The 16,133-nt window shown below is 48.5% G+C and overlaps 1 protein-coding gene across 1 annotated transcript in view; it reads left to right on the forward strand.

Moving 5' to 3' along the window:
- The window catches only part of FGD5 (FYVE, RhoGEF and PH domain containing 5), a 108,152-nt gene that overhangs the window by 65,601 nt on the left and 26,418 nt on the right, over positions 1-16,133 (forward strand). Inside the window, exons 6-9 of the mRNA XM_019746997.3 lie at positions 12,819-12,979; positions 13,253-13,409; positions 14,035-14,122; positions 15,757-15,807. Of these exons, the coding sequence (XP_019602556.2) occupies positions 12,819-12,979; positions 13,253-13,409; positions 14,035-14,122; positions 15,757-15,807 (457 nt within the window). The remainder of the gene's footprint in view (positions 1-12,818; positions 12,980-13,252; positions 13,410-14,034; positions 14,123-15,756; positions 15,808-16,133) is intronic.

Consider the following 16,133-nt stretch of genomic DNA (forward strand, 5'->3'; position numbering starts at 1 on the left):
AAAATTAAATTCTAATGGTCAATTTCTTGTTTTGTATAGCCTATTAACTAAGAGTGGATTTTACTAAGTTAGTAAATAGTAATAGATTTTACTAAGTTACTTAGTTAATGGATTAACTAAGAATGTTTTAAGCGTTTGTGAAAAAAAGGCAAAGAAGAAAGAATATATGACTGAGACCATATGTGGTCCACAAAGCCTAAAATATTTATCTGGCCCTTTACAGAAAAAAAATTGCTGATTCTGGTTTAAAGACTCGCCCCATCCTTCCAGGAACCCAGTCAAAAGCACATTCATCCACCTGCCTGCCTGTCTGTAGTCAATCTCTCGTCTGTTCATCTAGCCGGCCTTTCATTGACTCATCTGTCCTTTCAGCTAGCCATATGCCTGACGACACATCGACATACCCATTCACTACCCCCAGTTCATCCATTAATACGTCTACCCATCCATCTGCCCATCCTTTCATCCAGTCATTCAGCTCTATCCATGCATCCGTTCATCATCCGCCCATCCATCCATCCATCCGTCCATCCATCCATCCATCCACCTTACTCATTCCTTCTGGATGGAACATCACAGGATGTTTACAATGCCATGGGCACTGAGATAGACCTCAGAGCCCCAAAGATGAAAAGGGCCCAGAACCTGCCCTTGAGTAGGTCTGTCTTTTATTGTGGGAATAAAGGGTGAAGTTGGGAAAGAGAACAAGATAAGTGAACAGACAATTGTACTACTCCATGGTAAGTATAATTTGTGCGACTCTAGTTTTGTGCAGAGTCTGCAGGAAAATGGGGGAGGGAAAGATTTATTTCCCTTTGGGATATTTAGGAAGGTTGGCAGAACAGGTACCACTGAGATGGACTTGGAAAGAGCCAACCAGGCCGGGGTGATAATGGAGGAGAGCACGTGAGGCAGGTGGTCAGCATGGAAACGCTCACAGGCCTGAAGGTACATCTGGAGAGCGGTGCATCGTCGGGCATCGCTAGAACATGGTTACGTTTGGAAAGGCAGGTTACAGGTGGAATCGGGGGTCCAGTGGTGTGTCCAAAAACAAGGTGACAAGTACGTAAAATGCCAGGCTAAGGAGCTTATGCTTTTCCTTGTGCATAGTGAGTTGTTGGAGCTTTTGAACAGCGATGGTCCCTGGACACCTTTAATCCCCTGTTTTCTCATCTAAAAAAAAAAAAATCCCCCTCCTATCAGAAGCTAAAAATTCCTACCAAGGGTCCTTTCTTTGGGCCAAAGCTTGTTCAGAAGCCATCAGCCGACTGGGAGAGGTGACTGGCATTTATTAGTATCTGGCGCCCCAAGAGAAGTTCCCGCACCCAAGAGGCCCGACGTGACCTGATCCTGGTCACCTGACTCTCCACCCTTACCGCCTGCTGCTTCATTCGCTCCGGCCACACTGGCCTTCTCACTATTTTCCAAATACTATAAATGCCGTCACGTCATGTGGTTTTTGCACTTGGTTTTCCCTCTACTGGCATGTCCTACCCCTGATCTTCTCATAGCCAGTTCCTCCTCCTCATTCTGGTCTCAGTTCCAGTGTCACCTCAAAGAAGTGGTGCCCCAAAACTTCATGGCGGAAAACAACCATTTTATTATGCTCACAGATTTTCTGGGACAGGGCAAGGTGCAGAAAGCGTGTCTCTGCTCCATGACGTCTGGAGAAGACTTAAAGATTTGAGGTGACTTAACGCCAGGGGCTATAATCACCCAGAGGTACCTTAACTCACGTGGCTGCTGCTGGGTGCTGGCTATTGTCTGGGACCGAGGCTGGGCCGTTGGCCAGAATATTTACTTGTGGCCTCTCTGTGTAGTCTCTGCATGGGCAAGGTTTCCTCACAGCATGGTGGCTCAGTTCCAAGAGTGAGTGTCCCAAGAGAGAGCCAAGAGGAAGTGCGTGGCATTTTTATGATCTAGCCTTGGAAGTCACGTACCACCACTTCCACCATACTCTCGTTAGTCAAAACAGTCACAAAGGTCCACCCAAGTTCAAGAGGCGAGGATATCATCTCCACCATTCGGTGGGAGGAGTATCAAGCACACATTTGTGAGATAGGAGATACTGTTATAGCCATTTCTGGAAAATACAGGCTGCTACAGAATCTTTCCTAATAATTATATGTCAGTTAAAAATTGTGTTGGACTGCTTGGAATAAAAACTCATCTATGATGGCATAAATAATTTAGAGGCAATTCTCTCATGTGAAATAAGTCCTGAAGGAGGAGATCCGCATCAAGCTTGGCAGCTCCACAAAGTCTCAGGGACCAAGGTTTTATTTATCTGCTGCATCCATTTCCAAGGTTCCTCATGAACACAGGCTGGCTGCTGCAGCTCTAGCCATCACATCCATGTCCCAGGCAGGAAGAAAGAGAGGACGAAAATTAAAAGTTTGTGCTCCCCGCTGAGTTAGTTCACTTGAAAAAGAATTCCACTTGACAACTTCTACTTCTATCTCATTGAGCATTCCTAGCTGCAAGGGAAGCTGGGTCAACTGGAAGTCAGTTGGCCAAAGCTGGGTTCAGCTCAGTGGCTGTGCTTCTCGTGTGTTCCTTATGGGGCCCAGGCTGAAGGGACAGCAGTTACCCAGGGGAGGCTCTTCCCATGGTGATGGCAAAAGAGCAAGTAGAAACACCAGAGGGCTTCTAAGATTCAAGCTCACAACTTCCTCTTGTCATATCCCATTGGCCAGAGCAAGTGCCATGGCCAGGCCCAAAGGCAAGGGACAGGGATATGCTCTTCGCCATGATGAGGCCGTGGCAAGGGTGCAGATACAGGGAGGGTGAAACCTGCAACTTGACTATCCTACACTCGCTCAGGCTTCATATTCTTCACTGCGTCTTTTACTGTCTAAAGTTATCTCATTTATATATTCGTTTACTTGCTATGTTGTTTTCATTTTCCTTCAGTTCCAAATATTCTCTCATTTCCCTTGTGATTTCTTCTTTGACCCATGGGTTATTTAAAATGATGCTGTTTAATTTCCAAATACCTGTGCATTTTTCAAATTTTCTTCTTCTGCTGATTTCTAATTCCACTGTGGTTAGAGACTGTACTTCGTGTGGTTTCAACCCCATTAAACGTATTGAGATTTGTTTATGGCCTGCCATATAGTATAACTTAGGGAACGTTCCATGTGTACTTGAAGAATGTGTTTTCTGCTCTAGTTGATTGGCTGTTCTATAGACACCACTTTCGTCAGGTTGATGGACAATGCTGTTGGAGTCTTCTGCACCCTCGCCGACGTTCTGTCTCATCCATCCGTTACTGAGAGTGGGCTATTGAAGTCTTCAGCTGTGACTGTTGAATTGTCCATTGCTCCCTTTAACTGCATCTGCTCTGCTTCATGCATTTTGGGGCTGTGTTTAGGTGCTTGTTTACGGTCTGTCTGCCTCACTGAACTCAGAGCTCATTGAGGGCAAAAAGTTTGACAGGTCTTATTCCCAGTGGATTGTGATATCCAGTACACTGTTGGTGCTCAATAAATATCTGATGAGTGAGTGATGGCAGGGTCAGTCCTTCTAGCAATCTTAGCATTTCTTCAGTCAAAAATATTTCCTGAGCACCGCCTGTATGCTGGGTACAGGGCACTTGCGGAGGAATAACACGGTGAGGCCCCTGCCCACCAGGAACTGACAGTCTGGGAGAGAGATGGGCATGGAAAGAAACAATATTAATACAATGGAGAGGAGCATACTGAGGCTGGGGGGTTCAGGAGAGGCACCCGTCCCAGGCTTCTGGGGGTCAGAGAAGGATTCCTGGAGGAAACGTAACTAAGCTGAGATTTGAAGGATGGGGAGGAGTTAGCTAGGTGGAAAGCAGTGAGGAAGGCTTGTGTCTGGTGAAGGAATCGGGCTGTGCAAAGGCTTGGAGACCACTTAGAGAACGGTGTGATGGGAACCGCACGAAATTCCGTCTGGCTGGAGCCTTGCGAGTGAGCGAGAGAGTGATAGGAGCTGAGGCCAGCAAGGTGCAGGGCTGAGCAGGGAGAACCCCTCGAGGCATGTTTGGGGTTGGGGTTTGACCCCCTGAAGGTCCTGGGAGAGGCTGCTGGGTGATTCCAACAAAAGGCGACAGTGAACTGGAGGGCTCCAGGCAGATTTGGGGCTGTGTGCTTGTGACTGATAGACTGTGGGGTGCGGGAGAGGGAGGGAGGGCTCCAGGCTGACCCCAGCTTTCCGGCTTGCTGACTCACTAAGACGGCAGGTACTGGAGGGGCTCGGGCTAGGCTTGGGGGGTAATGATGAGTTTAGTGTGGGTCTTTCTAAGTGTGAGGGGCTCAGGGAAGGACATCCCAATGGTCAGCTGGGCACCAGATGTGCCCTGGAAGTGATCAAGTGTTGAGATGTTAACTGAAACTTCTGGAGAGGTTCAGATTTCCTCAAGGGCGTACGCGCAATCAGGAGAGGGCTCTCAGGTACCCTGGGGAGGAAGGAGGTGCCCTGGAGGGTGTGAGCCAGGGACACGGAGGTTTCCATCAAGGGGCTGCAGGGCCTTCGGGAGAGGTTTGGGGAGGACGCAGTGCAGACAGGCAATGGGCGATTTCCAATCCACCCTGCATGCATCCCACTCACATCCCACCCACTTTGTCAGTGGTAGTAACCACTTCAAAGGGTGTCAGGAGAGCCCCAGCACAGAGCCAGGCTTCTCAAAGTGCTCGGAGCAAGAGGAGATTTGTTCAGAAGCCCTCCCTTATCACTGTGTAGGAGTTTCGTTTGGCCGTGGCCTTGGTGCTGACATGACAGGTCAAGGTAGGGTCTAGCGGGACTCTGCTGTAACTGACGAGTTTACTTACCTAAACTAGTGTACCATCAGTTTGTCCCTGCCCCGGTCCCGTCTTTCCTCACTCAGCCAGCTCTCCATCCTCATTGTAGTCAGTGTCCAATGTGGCAGATGCTGTAGAGGAAGGTGGGGGGTGGCAATGAGCATTTGTTGCCCTCCTATGTGAGCCTGGAAATTTATATACATTGTCTCATTTAATTAAACATAGTTTGTGCTCAATAAATATTTCTCAGATGGTTGGACGGGTTCAAAACTGAATCTCAGAGATTCGGTAAGTGAGTAAGTTACTTACCCAAGGTCACACAACCAGTGAGAAGTGGGGCTAGGGCTGCTTGACTCCAGAGCCCTGAGAAGAGGAGGAGACAAATAGATGTGCAACAGTACAAGTAGGTGGTAAGGAGCCCAAGGAGGCAGGATCAGTGTGAGCAGCAGGAATGAAATGAAGGAAGGCTTCCTGGAAGAGGGGGTTTGGGGATGGGCATTGATGGGCAGAAAGTAGAAACAAGCCTTCCAGAGAGTAGGAGCAGCAGGAGCAAGTGCACAGAGGGGAAGGCTTGGGAGTGTGGGGTGTATAGGACGTGGCTGGAGAGCTACTCTTCTGGGAGAGCCTGAAAGCCATGTCCCAAGGTGTTTCAAAAGGGAGACATAGGAATTTGGAAGCCCTGAGGACTTGACCAAGGAAGATTGGTTCAGTACGTTGGGTGGGAGAGGGTGATGCTGAAGGACCCAAAGTTTAGCCCAGACCAAGCCCCAAAATGGCCTCATGCTAGGGAAGTTGATGTGGAGCTGGGAAGATTTGGTGTTTCTCCGGGGCAGGGAGTGTGACTGTTGCTCATTGACCTTTGTAGCCCCTGTCTGGAGACAACAACATTAAGAAATAATTTTTAATTGAGTAAGGAGGATGGCCCAGGGCCGATGTCTGGGAGAGGCAGATTGAGTTCAGTGTGAGGAAATGTGCTCACTTTCTACCTGAACTCTTGGGGAGCAGGTGAGCTCCGCATTTTTGGAGGTACGAATGCAGTAGCTGTTGGGCATATCTCAGTAGAAGAGGTTACTACCCCACGCATGTGGTTATTCTCTCTATATTTTCATTCAGTCCAGGAAAAATATTGCTGTGTGACCCTGGAAAGTCTCTCCGCCTTCCTTAGCCTGAAATGGCTGGTGTTTTGTAAGTTACATACAATTAAGGACACAAATCTTAAGGTTAGGGCTCAATTTTTAATACACTGAGGTTGCCAGAAAATGTATACAAGTGGACACTTTGGTCAACGTTGCTCAAGCAGTAGTTCACCATCATCAGAAGTGTCTGGACGCTGATGGTAACCACTTTGAGCACCTCTTCTAATTGCAGAAGTCAAACATGACTTGTATTCATCTTTTATTATTGGTATATATGGAGTATTACAATTTTAATAGTTTTCTTCCTTTCTTAAAATGTGTATACATTTTTTCACATCCTCTGTATGTGTGCACTTGGAACCACCACGCTAGTAGAACATTTCCATCATCTAAAAGATGCCTCTGTGCCCCTCCCCAGTCAGTGACCCCCCCCCCCAGAGGCTACCACTATTTTGCTTTCCATCACATTCAATTGGATTAACCTGTTCTTGAACCTCATATGAATAGAATCATGAATTATGTATTCTTTTGTGTCTGACTTCTTTAGATCAACATAATGTGTGAGAATCGTCTATGTTTTCACATATATCAGTATTCTTTTGTATGGAGATGTCACAGTTGATGTGTCTGTCTTCCTGTTAATGACTATTTGGGTTTCCAGTTTGGGCTGTTACAGGCAGACCTCAGAGATACTGCGCATTCAGCTCCGCGGTAAAGCGAGTATAGCAATAAAGCAAGTTGTAATCTTTTTGCTGGTGGAGGGTTTTGCCTTCCATTTTTAAAATCTGCAACATCTGTGGAGCGCAATAAAACATGGTATGCTGTATAAAGCTGCTGTGACTGTTTAATACATACCTTTTAAGGAACATATGCACTCATTTCTCTTCAGTATTTATTTACCTTGAAGTGGAATTGTTGGGTCATAGATTTGGCTTTATTAGAAGCTGCCACCTAGGTTTACAAAGAGGTCGAAGCAATATGTAGCCCCACTCGGATGTATGGGAATCCCGCTCAGTCTTCAGGCTTGCCAGCGTATTGGCGCCGGAGTCTTCTTGCTCACGGCCACTCTGGTGATTGTGTAGTGGTTTCTCACTTTGCTTTCAATTGGCATTTCCCTGATGATTAATGAGACTGAGTATCTTTCCTTCTGTTTGTTAGCCATTTGGAAATTCTCATTTGAAAATCTTTTGCTTCTTTTTTTTAATTGGGTTGTCTCTTTTTCTTATTAAGTTGTAGGAGTTCTTTAAATATGCTGGACACAAGCCCATTTTCAGATATGTCTATTGTGAACATTCTCCCAGTCTGTGGCTTCCTTGTTCATTTTTTTAAACAGCTTTATTGAAATATAAGTGTCATACCAAAGGAGTCCAAATTCATTATTTTGCTTGTGAATATCTAAATATCTCAGCACCATTTGTTAAAAAGGCTATTTTTTTCCCCATTGAATTTTCTTGGCACCCTTGTCAAAAACCAGTTGACCATAAATGTGAAGGTTTATATCTGAATTCTCAATTCTATTCCATTCATGTATATGTCTGTCCTCAGGCCAATACCACACAGTCTTGATTTCCATCGCCTTATAGTAAGTTTTGAAATCAGAAACTTTGTTCTTTTTCAAGGTTGTTTTGGCTACTGTGGGTCTCTTGTATCTCCATATGAATTTTAGGATCAGCTTGTCAGTTTCTGTGAAACAGGCACCTGGGAGTTTGACAGGGGTTGAGATGAATCTGTATATCAATTTGGGGAGTGTTGACCTCTTAATGTTAAGTCGTGAACGTGGGACACCTTTCCATTTACTAAGGTCTTCTTTAATGTCTTTCAGTCATGTTTCATTGTTTGCAGAGTATAGGTTCTATGCTTCTTTTGTTAAATTTATTCCTAAGTATTTTATTCTTTTTTATCTTACTCACTTTTTAAATAACTTTAACCTTTTATTTAAAAATAATTTTAATTTTATAGAAAAGTAGCAAGAGTGGGAGTAGTACCTAGAACAACTAAATTTCCTTCTTCCATATTCATCCTTTGACGTGAAGTCCAATTTGTAATTTTTTCTGTATAGCTAGTACTATTTATATGTAGTTTAAGGAGTCTTTGTGTTCCCCACAGAGAATTCAGGGTTCCAAAGTACCTTCCAGTGATTGACTGGGCCAAGTGAAGTCATGTCCCCTGGACTGATCATGGCTTGCCAAGACCTGTTTGGGACGTAGGTGGGTCGTGGTTGAGCACATGGTGTGTGTCTGACCAGATGGGATTCCAGAGAGTCTACTTGACTTTCGGCAGCGACGTCAGTGGTTTGACCACTTGCGAAAAGGACATTCTGGCCACCCATTAACTGTTCAGCCCAGAAGATGGAGATGCTGTATCACCCAAAAAACTCAGCAGTGGGTTTGGAGAAGGGGAGAAGAGTCCAGGGGACCAGGCCCCTGAATGTGAGGTCCCCTTTCCTACTGCAGTCAAACCCAAGGGTCCTGAGAGCCCTGTGAGTTCTGGGGGACTTATCAGGCTCCGGAGACAGAGGGACAGTCCTCACTGTCAGGCCTCTCCGCCGTCTCCACCAGGTTGCCGCCGGGTGTCTGAGCTTGGGCAGAGAGCCCTGCCAGGACTCTGGACACCTGGCTTCCAGCCTCCCTCCTTGCCGGCAGCAAGCCACTCCCCGGTCTCGCAATGTGTAGAATGAGGACTGGGGGGTGGGGCCATGGGAAGAGCGAGGACTTTGGAGTCAGGCCGACCTGAGCTCCAGTCTCGCCATCTTGGTGGCTTTGCGTAAGTTACTGAATCTGTCTGGGTCTAATTCCCATTTGGGTAAAATGGAAATAATAATAATGGCAAAATGATAGACTTGGTGTGAGGATTAAATGAGAAAAAGAATGTAAAGTGTTGAGTAGACAATGGCTCATGGGGCCTGAGGGTTCAGGAAATACTGGCTGTTGTTATTGGTTGAGCACTTCCCCTGGGCTGGGTGCTGGAGATGCAGAGATAAGTCATACTCTGTCCAGGGGAGAAGGAAGGCCCAGAAACAATCCTGAAGCATGACAGAGGCATGACAGAGGCAAACCCTGTGGAGAAGGTATTTGTAGCCCCATGTTGCACAGGGGGAAATTGAGGTCTGTGGAGATGAAGTGACTTGCCCAAGGTCACACCTAGGTCACTGTCTAGGTAGACAGGATGTGTTTGTGTTCTCTAGAGCCCTATAGGGTCGGAGCAGGGACTCCACAAGAGCTGGGGAAGCGAGTATGATAAGAGGGTGGACTGGAGCTGGAAGGCCTCGGACCCAGAAGGCACTGGGGCCCATCAGTTCTTCCTCTGGGTTTGTCTCTAGTCCATCCACTTTCCCTGTGCCCATGGCTACCATCCAGTCCTGGTCTCTCTCCTGCTCTCCTGGACGACGGGAATGGCCTCCTCACTGGTCTTGCTCCCATTCCACCACCTCCAGTTTGTTCTCCCAACAAAGTGAACTTTCTGACTCATGTCTGGTCACCTTGCTTAGCACTAGTCAGTGGTTCCTCATCACCCCAGGATGAAACCTGAGTCCTTTGAAAAGCCTGTAGGGTCCTGTAGGATGGGTCCCCTGCCAGACCCTCCAGCGTCATCGTGTTCCAATCATGTGAACTTCTTTCAAGAGTATACACACACACACACACACACATTCACACTCACACACACTGCATCCAAGCCACACTCAATGTCTCACTTCCTCTTTCAGCTCAGGGCCTTTGCACATGCTGTCCCCTCTACCTGAAACACTCCCGCTCTGGTCTCAGCACAGCCACTGCCTCCCTGGCAGGCCTTCCCAGAGCTACACTTGGTCTGCCTTCTATGGTCTGCCATGGCACCTGTGTTTTCCCCACCACAACTCTTATACCCCTGTGCTGAAGTCATCCTTTTACAAATTTCTTTACTCCAGATGGCAGACTCTTTGAGGGCAGAACTGCCTCTCTCCTGCTCCTGCCGTGTTCTCAAATCTTGGTGCAGAGCAGGCATTTAGAATATTTGTTGAATGCATAGGGGGATGAGGGCCAGGTATCTTCTACCTCCTTCCTCCCTCTTTGATGGATGCCAGGACCCCCAGGTGCCACGGTGGACCAGATGACTGAGAGAGCAGGAACCCTTCAGGGAATGATGGATGGTGCGCCTGGCACTCAGCACACGCAGCTGTGCACGAGTTTTAAGAATGGATGTTTGTGGCGATTCCAGTTATGCTCCAGTTTTTAAATGAGTTGTGTTGATGGCCACCCTACCCGTTGGGACTGAGTCAATTCAGTGAGAATTAATTACAGACAAGAAACTAGCCTGCGGAGCAGTTAATGTTGAATCTCCCTGGAGTGTGATGCAGATGTAGCCTTGTCTGTCTTTGCTGTCCTTCCTTCCCTCTCTCTTTCCACCTCCCCCCACCCTGTCTGTGGTGCTCTGGGCCTGTACATCAGGGTGACCCGATTCTGGTCTTTGCTCCTCCATGACTCACTCTCCTTTTCTGTTAAATGAGGGTCCTGCAACCCATCAATCAGCAAACATTATAAAACTCCTTCTCTATCCCATACTCTGCTGGACCTGAGAAACATAGCAGGAAACAGACGTGGCCGCGCTCTGAAGACATCCTGTCTACAATATAATCATAGCTGCCTGAGGGACAGCACTTTATAGTTTTAAACATCAGGCTGAGCTCCCAGCAGCCTCATGCTGTCCCCATTTTACAGGTGAGGAAACAGGCTCAGATAGGTGACAGCTTGCCCAGTCACTCAGCCACTCTGATGCTGTAGCTGGACTTGGACATGGCCAAGAAGAGTGTGTGTTGAAAGTCCTCTGTCCACCAGCTGCCCAAGCAAAGCGTGTTATTGCCTTCATCAGGACAGTTTCTTTCTTTCTCTGCGCTGCCAAGGCTGAGAGGACCCTGCAGGGCTGGAGGCTGGGTCCTACACATGGAGATTCGCAAAGAAAGAGTGGGGTCCTCCTGCCCCAGGTCAGCAGAGAAACCTCCCATCCAGGCTCAGAGTGATCTCGTGTCCCAGAGCCAGCTGCGGGCAGAAATAAGACTTAAACACCACCTCCCTCTAGCCACCCTCCCCACCTAGCTGCTTGTAATTCACATTTGCAATTCACACTTTGTCCGCCCTCTGGAACATGCTTTCAGGAAAGGCTCCAGTAGCTCAGGTACAATGACATGCATTTCTAATTATAGCTCAGGGATCAAGCATGTGGCCTCCACTTAAGGACATACATGCCTCCAGCCCAGAGAATCTATTCATTAGTTCAAGACTCAGCCCCAAGGCTCTTTGACCTTAGTGATGGGGCTGGAGGTTTCCCTAGACTTGCACATTACACCCAGCTGGGGCCTGTGAGGGCCGCCTCAGCAGGAAGCAGCTCGTCCTCACTCCTGTGGACCCCGCTCCCTGGTCCTGCCCTCCCCGCACTTCCCCCAGAGCAGATTGCAGCAGCAGGTCAGCACAGGACAGGATGAGGTGTTCAGGAAGTGGAGGCCTTTGTAACCTCACATCCGCTGTCCTCTGTCTGACAGCACACATGGCTTCTTGACACAGGGAGGGGCAGGCACAGGAGAGTCGCCTGCCTTCCATGCTCACTGTCTTGCTCTCTCTGTCAGTCCTTCTCACCTTCGCTCTCCCTCAGTCTCCTATTCTCTCTCTCGCTCTCCGCCCTCTCTCCTCATTTTTCTTTCTTTCTCTCCCCGTTTCCCTCTCCCTGCTCCTGTCCCCCACCTCCCTGCCCCTGTCCCACCTTCCTGCCCGTTTTCCTAGCCCTGTCTCGTCACCACTAGCCCACTTCCTCTCCTGTACTCCATTACTGGGTGGGAGAAGACCAGAAAGACTTCTGGAGGAAGGGCTGCCCATCCTCTCAGGTATTTTCCCCTTTTAAATCTCGATATGAAGAGACCTTTCTAGCAATGAAAACTGTTCAGCAACGGAATTAACTGTCTTGCTCAGTAGTGAGTTCCCCATCAGGGAGGTAATCAAACAAGATGGAGTGATCATCCTTTCTGAATGTTGTAAAGATGGTTTGACCTTCCGGATTTGGGCTGGATCACATGACCCCTGATGCTGAGGTTTTCCTGGTGTGCATTGCTCCACAATTCAAGGTCGTTTCAGGATATCCCATGTATTTAAAACTGCAGACCTGGGCCTCATGCAAAAGCAGGTGTATTTAAAGATAAGATATTTTTGTTGTGAGAAAGAAGTCATGCAGTCTTATAATTTTAATGCTTATTAAATTTAATTTTCAAAGGAACTTAATCATGGTACAGAAATTTTAGAAGACAGAGACAAAAAGAAAAAAAAATTCATTCTTAATTCCATACCCCTGACACTGCCACTATTTCCATTTCACTCTGTTTCCTTTTCGCTTTTTCCGTTGTTCATTTTTTACACAACTTTGTTCCAGTGGGAAGACAACTTCTTGATTTCTTAGCGTCAGGACATGAATATTTTACATAGTTACCATCTGCATCATTTTTAGTGACTGGTTAACACACCATAAAATGGATGCCTATGATTTCCTTAGACTTTGCTTTGAAACAACACAGCTCATGAATCTCTCCAAAGATGGATCAGTGTCAAGCAGAGCTTTATCTTTCTTCAGAGAAGGAATTACCCAGCTTCTCACTCACCTTGTAAAAGAAGAGCATACACCCAAATTCCCACAGGGAGGGGGCGGAATGAATCTGCTTTAAGCCCTACTCCATGCCAGGAGTTGTGATGCGTGCTCTTTGGGCATCAGTTACCCATGATCACAAGTGTGTGTTATCAGCCCCGTTTCACAGGTGAAAACGCTGGGATCTGAGATACTGGTTTAAGATCCCGGGTGGTCTGTTTGTAGGCCAGGCCCCCAAAGCCACAGGGGAACTTCCAGGGAGGAGTTGTGCTGTGTCTATCAACCCATGGGTGACAGGCCTTTCGGGTTTCAGGATTTCCACGGAGCTGTCATGAGGGCCTTGGATGAAATGGACCAAGAGGGCAAAGACACGTTGGCCAGGGAGGAGCTGAGGCGTGGTCTGAGCGAACTCCCAGCTGTCCTTGACCTTCACGTGGGAATGCTGGAGGAGCTGGGGGAGAGGCTGCTGCACTGGTGAGCAGTCCCAGACTCCCACCCCTGCTTCTGGTGCCCTAGGAGATTGGGGGGCAGTTAAAAACCCCATCACATGAAATGATCTCCATCTGACAAATGGAGGGAGAAGCCGAGACACAGAGGTGGGAGGTCATTTGCCCAAACTAAAACGTGTGTGGGGGCTGAGCGAGGATCCCACACAGGGAATGGTTCCAATGTTGACTAACGCTGCACTGGTCACAAGGCCGAGTTCTCACTGTCGTCCGCCCCCTCCGTGCCCCCTCACGGCTGCAGGGAGGACCAGCAGAAGGTGGCCGATGTCTTCCTGGCCCGGGAGCAGGAGTTTGAGCACCACGCTGCTCACATCCTGCAATACGACAGGTATCTCAGTCTGCTCGCTGAGAACTGCCTCCACTCTCCCCGGCTGGCAGCTGTCGTCCGTGAATTTGAGGTGGGTCCCTTGGTCTTCTGAGAACCTGCTCTAAGGATGCAGGGGTGGGGGGCATGGAAGGGCTTAAAGCAAATGAGTGGGGTTTCTTGGTATGTCTGAAGCTGGGGGGAGGGGAGCAGAGGGGAATACCCAGCCAGGAGAGGAGGGGGTGACCCAGCAGGAGGGAAAACCCAGAACATCCCCGGCTGGGCAATCGATAACAACTTGGTAAGCCCCAGCCACAGGGAGAATTTCAGCGACCATTCTTCTGTCCCACTAGAAAAGCACAAAGCACCATGGGGCCCCAGCCGGATTGCATGGTCAACAAATGGCTACCAACTGAGGATTCAGTTATTGGGCAGAAAATAAGGGGCTTTTTTCTGTTACGAATACTGGATGCACAGCAGGGACTGGGAGAGGCATATTAGTTACTGAGTGGTATATAGACTGTGAGCCTGAAGGAATGAACTGTCACAGCGGAGTGGTGGTCTCTGGGAGGCCTTCCTGGAGGAGGGGAACCTGGTTTGGAGATGGGTTTGGCCGGGAACAGGTGTGGATGGGACAGTGCAGGTGGCACTCTGTGAGCCTGGTGACTTCAGACATGAGTCCCTGATGGAGTTTTGTCCTCCGCATCTTTTGGGAGCAGCAGAGTCAGCAAGGAGGCGGCCAGAACATGAAGCACCGGCTGCTGCGGGTTGTTCAGCGTCTCTTCCAGTACCAAGTGCTCCTCACAGGTGGGCGCCCTGGGAGGTCATGGTGCACTGAGGTGGTACCTGAGTAGGGGTGGGGGTGACAGTGGCAAGATGTGTGGTGACAACTACCCTGGCAGGAAGATGTGGGAGGCAGTGCTCTCAGTTCCTGCCTCCTGTCCCTCTGGAGGGGCCAGACCCTGCCACCACCTCACCTCTAGCTGAGCTTTGGACTCCCTGCTGTCCTCTTGGAAACCATGATTCAGTGGCCACCTCCTTTATCTTCCTCCAGCCTCTCCATCCTAAACACAGCAATTCACACCTTCCCCCATTCTGTATTTCTTCCCTGCATTGGTGGGTGTCTGATTTCCCTAAAGCTCTTCTTATCAACAAAGCCTCCTTGTGGCCAAATCAGTGGATATTTTCACCTGGAACCTTCTGACCCTCTCTGTGGCTTTGCCACTGACCATTTCTTGCTTCTTTCACCCTGAGAGCTCTGTGACATACTTGCTCCCAGCCTCTCTCTGACCACTCCTTTGCCTCTCTGTGGATGCGCTCTCTTCCTCCACTGTCCTGTAAGGGTCCGTGTTTTTTGGGACTCAGTCCTGGCTCCTCTTTTCCTTTCCTGTCTACAAATTCTCCCTATGGACTGTTGTCCCTTCCCCTATGTCCACGTGACAAAAATACACCTCTGTCCTGAGCTGCAGACCCACTTACCCAACTGCCTCCCAAATGGACAAAAGACCCCTGGCCTGGGGACCAGATCTTCTACTCAGGGTGACAGACGTACACATGGAGAGATACGCATGTAATCCCAGGGGCCAGGAGACAGAATTTATACATTTAATTCAATAAATATTTATTGAGCATCTGTTATGTACCAGGCCTTGTGCTAAATGCTAGAGCTATAGCAGTGAATTAAACGGCCAAACCCTATGACACTATGGAGCTTATACTCAAACAAATAAGGAAATAAAAGTATTACAGTCAGTGATAAGAGCTCTGAAGAAAAATAAAGCAGGTGAACAGGGCTCTGAATTAGATACAGCACATGGGAGAGACCTCTCTGAGGAGGTAACATTCCAGAAATCTCAGCAAATTGAAGACATGCGCCCTAAGAAGATCTGGAAGAAGAAAGTACCAGGTAGAAGGAATAGTGAGTGCAGAGGCCCTGGGGTAGGAACAAGTGTGGCATGTTCAGGAAATAGCAAGAATGCCAGCATTGCCAGAATGAATGAGTGACGTGAAGAAGTAGCTAGAGCGAGGCCAGCCTGTGTAGAGCCTTGTGGTTACAAATGTGTTAAAGTTTTAGCACATCACACTCTACTGTGTTGGTGGTTACATTTGCCTCTCCCAGTAGATAGTGCGCTTCTTGAACGCAGGGTCTCACTTCGTTTATGTTTGAAGGCATAGCACAGTGCCCGGCACACAGCAGGTGCTCAATAGATACTTGTTGAATGAGTGAATGACTAGAAGTGGTGACAGTGGTGCTGGTGGTGGTCCTGGGGGCCTGGTTTTGTGCAGGTGCGGTATTGTTTTGGGGCTAACGGGTGAGGGTGGAAACCCCATTCTTCTGAAACTTTTCCTCCATCTCTGGAGAGAGAGGGGCTCCTGTTGTGGACGGGGCGGGGCTGGCCTCACTGGAGCAGACTGACTCCTAGCTCTTGTTCTGCCTGCAGACTATTTAAATAACCTTTGCCCGGACTCCGCTGAGTACGATAACACACAAGGTAAGTCCAGCATGAACCCAGAGGAGGGAACACACTTCTGTTTTGCCCCAACGCTGGACTCCATGTCAGTTCCAAGCCCAGGACATAGTCCCCTCCCTGCCATTGGGGGTGCAGTGGCATGAAGCCTCCAGGCTTCTGAGGTGATCCCCCATTCACCTTAACACAGGACTCCCCAGGATGGGCTGTTGTCCAGTCAGAGGAGGAGAAGGGAGTGACCAGAATTTGGTGCTAAGAGGTGGTGTCAGGTCTAAAAACCTTACCTCAGGATCCCCGTTTTCTCCCAGTTCTATGTGACTGTTTCTACTGTGACCTGCCAGTGCAGTCCC

This window comes from Rhinolophus sinicus, chromosome 5, assembly GCF_057876585.1.
Source record: "Rhinolophus sinicus isolate RSI-liver-muscle chromosome 5, RSI-T2T, whole genome shotgun sequence".
NCBI classification, from domain to species: domain Eukaryota; kingdom Metazoa; phylum Chordata; class Mammalia; order Chiroptera; family Rhinolophidae; genus Rhinolophus; species Rhinolophus sinicus.